The following is an 8,662-nucleotide window of genomic DNA, read 5'->3' on the forward strand; positions in this document are numbered from 1 at the left end:
TACCTATATCGTGTTGATTATTGGGTGACACTTCCCAGTAGTGATAAAGTATGACGGAATCCTGACAACATAACATCACGTTTTTAAGTTAATCAATCGGTTAATGAAACTTTTAAAAGCTCCTGAATAGCAGAAAAAATAATAATCGCTGTCAATTACTCTAAATTAAAGAAAACAACTAAACAGTAGAAATAATGAAAATTGGTAACTAAGTTAAACTCGCAATAATAAAACGTTTTACACTCTTGACAATATAAAGTGCTGGACATGTGTATGACTAAGAACACCAAGCGAAGGAGGTGATATATACACATGAACTGGTGTGATTGGGTTTGTAGATTTTCCCAAGAGTAGGAATTTCAGATTTTATATATGGAGATATGATAATAATGATTACATTTTAAGTACATGTTCTGCTATAATTTTTCGGATCGGGTGCCATACCGTTAAAAGTCATTCTAAATTAAAACGATGGTGTATTTTTGGGAAGCATCAGTTATTTAAAGATACATGTACGACACACAATAGCATTTTACGTAAAACCATTATAAAATTCCAATTAAAACGGAACATATGAATTTTGTAATTGATAAGTTGTGAACGTACCGAATTTGTCAAGAATAGAATTTTTAACATATTCCCAAAATTTTAAATTTTTGTACATTGCTGTTTCATTGACTTTTCATTAGACCTCCGTGTGAAAAGCGTCTCGGTTGTTCGACAAAGATGGCGACGGGTCATCACAACAGACGAAAACGGGAAACGGTGATGCGGAACCTTGGCCAATATCCTAACACAGACGAACTCAACATGATGTTGAAAGAAATAGATATCGACGGTAAGCACCAATTTTAACCTGTCTTTGTCAATTTTCTATTTCTTTAACTCAACTAATTTGCGAATTTTTCTATTTTTATTCTGTCATGAAAATTACAAACAAGAAGCCCAGAGGGCCTGTATCGCTCACTTGGTTTGTAATGCCAAGTAATGTTCTGGATACAAGTTCATTGTTTCTTTTCTGAAGGAATTTGAATATTTACCTCTAATTCCCCTATTGGCCCCCACTCTTTCTGCTCCAGGGGGTCAAAACCAAAATTTATACGAATTCTCTTAACCCCAAGGATGTTTCTGGCCAAATTTGGTTACAATCCATACAGAACTCTAGGACAAGTAACGATTTTTAGGATTTACCTCTATTTCCCCTATTGGCCCCCACGCCCCACCCTGCCCCCAGGGGGGTCATAAGAAGCAAATTTTATAACCAAGTTTCTGTTTGTCCTTCCCCAAAGGATGTTTGTGGCCAAAATATGGTTACAATTAATTGCAGAACTCCTAGACAGGTTGCGATTTATAGGAATTTTACGCTCTATTTTCCCATATAGGGCACGCCCCAGCCTACCCACGGAGGGGGTCTGAGCAAAATTTATTCAAGTTCTGTTTCCCTACCCCCCTAGGATCGTTTTAGGCCTTATTTTGGTTACAATACCTATCAAGATAACCTCTAGGACAGGTAGCGATAAATAGGATTTATTTCTATTTTCCCCTTTATTGGGGGGCCTCGCATATCCTGGGCCGCCCTTGTGGGGGTCATGAGCCAAAAATTTATACCAAGTTTTGTTCCCCTTTTCCCAAGGATGTGTTCTGTCCAAAATTTGGTTTCAAATCAATCCAGAAAATCTAGGGACAAGTTAGCGATTTAATAGGATTAAACCTTTATTTCCCCTATTGGGCCCCGCCCCTGCCTGCCTCCAGGCTTGGGGTCAGAGTCAAAATTTATACTCAGTTCTGTTCCCCCCCCCTTACCCCAAGGATGTTTCTGGCCAAATTTGGTTGCAATCCATATGCAGAACTCTAGGGACAAGTAGCGATATTATAGGATTTACCTCTATTACCCCTATTGGGCCACGCCCCTCCTGCCCAGGGGAGGGAGTCAGGGTCACCATTTATGCAAATCTGATCCCCTTCCCATAAGGAAGTTTCTGGCCAAATTTTGGTTGCCAATTCATGGCAAGGAACTCGTAGGGACAAGTTGCGATTTATAGGATTTACCTCTATTCACCCCTATTGGGCCCCGCCCCTCCTGCCCCAGGGGGTCAAGGGGGGGATCACCATTTATGCAAAATCTGATCCCCTTTCCCATAAGGAAGTTTCTGTGCCAAATTTGGTTGCAATCCATTGCAGAAACTCTAGGACAAGTAGCGATTTATACGGATTTACCTCTATTACCCCCTATTTGGGCCCCGTCCCCTCCTGCCCCTAGAGGGGTCAGGGTCACCATTTATGCACAAATTCTGATCCCCTTCCCCCTAAGTGAAGGTTTCTGACCCAAATTGTGTTAAGAAATCCATTGCATTACTTTATGGACAAGTAGCTATATTTGAAGGAAATGTTGACGGACGGGACGACGGACGTACGTACGACGGACGCCGGCGCCATGGCAAAAGCTCACCGGCCCTTCGGGACAGGTAAGCTAAAAAGTATGCTTTACGCATAAGGGGCGTTACGTAGTTCCTCTTGCAATAAACACGGTGATTTTGTTTTACAGATAGGCGGGACAAACTTCAATTATATATCACTTCGTCACTATCACTTTAAATGGCATGGTAATATAAATGTCAAAATAGGTTTTAATATTGATCAATATGCAGCATTTGATAATCATAACACTATTCGAAACTTTATTTCAATACGTTTGTTGAAATAATGTGTTTAATAACATATATACTAGTAAAGTGGCTTCATTTAATACGCTTTCCTCTTGTAAATATGTTCGTCAAACCTAAGGCACATGAGAGAATAAAATTTGCATGTTTAAATCGTTATAGGTGATGGAACTTTCGGCTTTGAAGAGTTTGTACAGGTGATGGCTAATATGGGTGGTATAAGTGAACAGTCAGAGGAGGATGAAGAGGAAGAACTACGTCAGGCATTCAGGGTAGGTCTCAGTTGGTGTCAGGTATTATTACTGAATGTAAATGTAGGGTACTGTTGTACTAATTTTTATTCACGAATGCATTTTTCGCTGTTAGAAAGGTATGGTAATGTTCGTGCTGTGGTTTTACAAACTTCAATCATTAATTGATAAACATAAATTGCTTTGGTTAATATATTAGTTTGGCTATATGTTTAATGACTGCAAACTGGGGGGGGGGGGGATTTCACTTCAAGTTACACAATTTACAATATAAAAACGGGTTTATCTTTAAATATACCTTACAACAAATTGATGGATTATTATATAATTATATGATATTATAATTTTGATTTAATCAAAGTGATTTTAATTTGACTGCAATATAGTCTAGGTTGACACTGAGCATTTTAAGGATGAGACTTTTAAAAAGGGAAATTATGCCTTATTATGACGTTTAGAGTATATTTACATTTTGTTTTGGTATTTTGATATAAATCAAATCTAAGTTAAGTTTTCGATGATGTTTCTATAAGGTGTCAACTTACAAGGTCATAAACGATATACATGTACCACCCTTTTTATATATTCTACAACATATAAACTTCATGAAATATAAACATTTTTAATTTATTAAGCTTTCTACAACACAGGAATATATACTAGAATTTTTTTGTTATTATTTGTATTCCTACAGGTATTCGACAAAACAGGATGCGGTTACATCAGTGCTTCAGACCTAAGGGCTGTCCTACAGTGTATGGGAGAGGACCTCACTGAGGACGAAAGTATGCATCCTACTTTAAAGTCCTGTTAGGAAAATTAATGTAGAGAGAAAAAACAGAAAACATGAACTTTTTAGCTATGAACGGACGACATATATAACTGTAGTCAAAACTCCACATTTTTGTATTGTATGTTTCTGAAAACTCAAATCAAACCTTGTCATGTACCCTCATGCTATAGAGGACTGTATACTAAGATAGACAATATGTAATAATACCTCAGCTGTTTAAATATCCGGTCGGTCAGAGAAACGTATACAATAAATATATTTTTTTTACTTTGACTTATTATTGAACAATCGATAGTTATATGGTAAAAGCAAACATAAAATCTAGACAGTTGTGTTTTACCGATTCATTGGTTTCAGTTTGTTGGCAGCAATACGTTCAAACATATTATTGCTTAAATAAAATTACTGCTGCTGAAATATGCAAAATATGAAAATATATCATTAAGTGGTTTTAATACATTTAATGCTATATAAAAGTAGTTTTGTCTCCTTGTTGTTTGTAGTTGATGAGATGATAGCTGAGGTAGATATCGACGGTGACGGAAGGATAGATTTTGAAGGTATTGTTAGTCCCTCTGCCTATTTTGAAAGTATTGCGATGTGCTATAAATATATAGGCTATTCGAGAACCAATGGTCGGTTACTGCAAACAACTTTTCACAAGTTACACATTTTTAGCGTAATTTCACGAGTTCTTGAACGCGAATTAAAATACAAGGTATTAAGCGAATAATTTAACATGAATGTACTATTTTCAGACAGAGCACTTGGTCGTGAATTTATGTATTTGCGAATACGTTGAAAATAGCGAATATTGATATATGAATACATTGTACATATAACATAATATTGTATACGCCGACATAAATGGTTTACATTATAGAATAGTTCAAGAGGTTGTCTATTTAGAAACACACATACGAAGTAGAAACATTTTTTTTTAATGTTAGAAATAATTATTAGAGGCAAGCCGTAGATTATATTATCTATATGTTATTCTTAGAAAGTTAATGTACTTATGTTGTGAATAAAAATAGCACAAATATGATCGAACTTTTCAAAACATTATTATTTGGCAACTAGAATACATTCTTCGTAGCGTTTATCTTGTATTTAAACACTAAGTGATAATATAATTTGGAAAAAATATGTGATAGTATAAAGAAACACCAAAAATGTGGATTATCATTAATCTTGACATGAATATAAATCAACTGAAAACAATTACGATATACATGTAGCATAATGTAAATGAGGAAATTTACTCGAGTGATGAATTTACGCATTAAAGGGCTAAAATTCCACCTAGCTTATGATTTTGTGTCTATATATGAAACAATGTTGCAAATTGCAAAAATCATATTTCTCGCGAATAAAACAACTTCGCAAAGTGATTTCACATGCAAATCGCAAATAAACAACTTCGTGAAGTGTTTTCACATGCAAATTTCCAGGTTAACAGTATAATTTTGATATTTCCAGAATTTATTGCCTGTATGTGTGAAGACGGAGAGGACGGCAAAAAAGGACAAAACAACACTGCTGATGGAACCAAGACTACGGACAAATAAAGCATTCTGTTATTGTTAGAGTTTTATATATGTATTATACAAAGGCATGGAAGCTGTATCAAAATTATACTTATATATTGACGAGAATGGTTTAACTTTGTTATTCCAGTTAACTAAAGTTAACATAACATGTATTTTGTTTGTGGGAATTTGGTCAATTTCATATTAATTCTGAAGCATTTATTTATATTTCGCGATGGAGAATATTTTCTGTTTATTCACTGTTGCTCCTCTAATTTTAATCTATGATTTATTTTGAAAAGCGTTGTTCACACAAGAAAAGCAAATTTATAGGGCAGAAGCTCGGGTCATGAAAACCCGTTTTGGTCCCCAACGTACGGTGGAATATATCCTGGAATCTGACAGTATAAAACAATATATAAAACATAGACAGGCTAAATCATACAATGAACAATTCTATGTAGCGTTTTCGAATGGAAAACAGATGAAAAGATGGAGATAATTGGTCTAATCCAGGATAAGCGAGTTTTCAGTTTAGCTAGTATTCATAAAATGTTTACTTTGCACACAAGTTGTCGGACCACTTGTGATTAGCGTATTGGTCGCGTAATTACAGCAGAGAACCGTTGACAGGTACTGAGTTTTTGTTCTCGAATGCTATTCCAGTAAGTTTCCATGACCAAATGGTCTAGTTTTATTATTTAAAAATTTGCTGGTGGTGTGTATAAAAGAGAACTGATATCTGTGTAATACGTCACATAGTTTAGCAACTACAAGTTTTACAAGTACTTGTGACAAACACCATTCATAGAATGTTTCTTAAACATCAACAATTACAAAGATTTACATTGTACAAAGAAAAGTTAAGTCTTGCTTTCGTGTTGATTTTAAAGTTCTTATAGGAAGGTGTTTTTGCCGAAAAATAACACAAAACAGATGACATTATGGAGTATTGTAATAGAATATAAAAATATTTATGTTCGTGTTAAATAACTTTCTATGAAAATGATATACTTTACAGGTATGGTATTTTATCAGGTGTTTAGTTGTGATTCTGCGACCAGAGTGTTTTAAATAGAAGAAATATGTATTTCAAGTCCTGTTTATTTATTGTTCTTATTTTACAAATTATTGGGACTCAAATTAATTATATTTCCATTTCATTAACAAATATATGTTTGTTTGTGGTGTCTTCTCATTGTTTCTATGTGCTGATGATTAACCCACTTTGTAGTATCTGTCCAGTGGATAGGGATATGTGATAGCCAAAATCGTACACGAGGGTTGAGATATCCAACTCCACTTGACAGACACTATTCATCATGAAAGAATCTTTATTATCCGTCTAAATTAATGACGTCATCGACCATGTACGCTGAGGATACGCAGAATGAACTGACCACACTATCTAATTAAGATGAAGTTGTTGGTTTTCCGACATTTATGGGATAATCATGTTTAGTGTGGGGATAAAAGCATCGTACAACTATGTATCATGTATCACTTACTGTATGTGCAATAGTTTTAGCGATATTCTAATTTATCGCCCTTCGCACTCGCGTCATTGCGCTAATTCAAGAACAGCACTAAAATTTGTCAGAACACTGGTTCTGTATATTATAATTGTGAGTGCACGAATTCAAGACTGTGCTAATAAATCAAAACCCATACAAAGCGCTAAAATTTGAGTTTGCTAAAATAAGAACACGTACAGTATGTAATTCAATTAACTTAACTAGATTTAATTATATATGCATTGTATGATTATTTGATGAATACTTATTCAAATGTGTATGTATACGAGTAGTTATTGAAAAGTAATGTCGCAATGGTACATGTAGCTGATAACAAATGAAATCCATAAGTTAGAACGGTTATAGTATAACAGTTCGTGATATTGCTTACGAACCAATGTAATATGTGATATCTGTAGCCATTATCTTGTAGATCCTATATATATGCAATATCACATTTTTTGGGGAAAACAAATGTTATTCATTTTTTATTTTGTGTATACATGTGTATTCCTTCGTTGTATATTACAGTTAACTCCCTTGCGGATAGGTATCCATTGTGACGTCATTATTTTAGTAGAGAAATTCACGCCGTTTTCTCGGAGAAGTATGACGTAACGTTCGCAAACACATGACGTCACAAGCAATACATGCCTGAAAGATTTTGGCTGGTCAACCCGAGGCTTACCGAGGGTTGACGGCCAAAATCTTTCACGAGGGTTGAGATATCCCTGTCCAATTCACAGACCCATGTTTGATTCTTTTTCTCCCATACTTAGTAGAAAAAAATGAAGAATTTCCACTTTCCACTTGGTTTCCAGCTTTTTCATCGCGCCATTATCGCAAGAACGTCGTTATTGCGTCAAAATTGATGACGTCATCTACGCTTCGATTTCAGTCATTCCGCATAAAAAACTATAGTTCGGTTATATCAAAGACAAAACGATGATCAATCGGTTTAACATACATTCAATACTGTTTCATAATTAGGTAAATACAACAACAACCAAAACAATGCATGGTTAAATCATTGAGAATGCACTATATTTCTAATAATATTGATTATCTGACGCTTGTGACGTCACCGGTTCAAGAGTTTCGGACGTCACATGCGCGGGACTGTTTAAACTGAATGGCGTAAAATTCCGCCCCAAAATTCGCGTAAAGGTACCAGACAGATCGGACGAGATAGAAAAATCTAGCACCGGGTTATCATGTGAGATTTACCCTGTCCGAGGTGGCGAGATAAGAGATATCATTTTTCCCTAGCAACCACGGGTTATCCATGAGATGTATGGGAGAATCATGTATCTCTGTATTGCAAATACAAAACAAAAGGGCACAGGTATCGTTACAAAAGATTCCATGTTTATAAACCTATATAATTCAGTGATACCTGTATATATATTGTCGATAATCATAAAAAGCAGCTATGCTCAACTCTAAATTAACTATTAAATATATATATCAAAAATTGGCGGGCGTGTTTTTGTGTTATTTTTTTAATGTTAGTTCCAATATTACATAATTATTAAGAAAAAATAATAAACTCAACCGCCCTCCCTCTAGTACTTTCGACATTTCTTCATGGCCTACTTCCCGGAATATTAATATTCATATGCATCTTAATTACGGAAAACTTCCTCATGCTATAAACCATATATAAGCCTGACCGTTATATGCTGATTTTTTAAATTCATTAATTACATTCACCGTTTATAATCATTATCTAAGAGAAATTAAGCAAAAAACAATTATTTTCATAAAAATATCTTCCCAATGTGTTTTTATGCATTCGTGTTTTTCATCGCATGTGTTAAATACCAGCAGTCTTAGTTATTCTACTAAATGTTACATATTTTATCAAATCGGAATTTATTATGTGGCATGAAGCTAGCACGGGATGTTT

The 8,662-nt window shown here is 34.9% G+C and overlaps 1 protein-coding gene across 1 annotated transcript; it reads left to right on the forward strand.

Moving 5' to 3' along the window:
* Positions 1-760: 760 nt before the first annotated feature.
* Positions 761-7,632, forward strand: LOC138312221 (calmodulin-beta-like). The gene is made up of 5 exons (XM_069253216.1): positions 761-838; positions 2,826-2,935; positions 3,609-3,699; positions 4,211-4,267; positions 5,190-7,632. Exons 1-5 carry the CDS (start codon positions 769-771, stop codon positions 5,276-5,278), a joined length of 417 nt encoding a protein of 138 aa, XP_069109317.1. The 5' UTR covers positions 761-768; the 3' UTR covers positions 5,279-7,632.
* The last annotated feature ends 1,030 nt before the right edge of the window (positions 7,633-8,662 follow it).

The sequence above is a fragment of the Argopecten irradians genome, unplaced genomic scaffold (genome assembly GCF_041381155.1).
Source record: "Argopecten irradians isolate NY unplaced genomic scaffold, Ai_NY scaffold_0254, whole genome shotgun sequence".
Classification (NCBI taxonomy): Eukaryota; Metazoa; Mollusca; class Bivalvia; order Pectinida; family Pectinidae; genus Argopecten; species Argopecten irradians.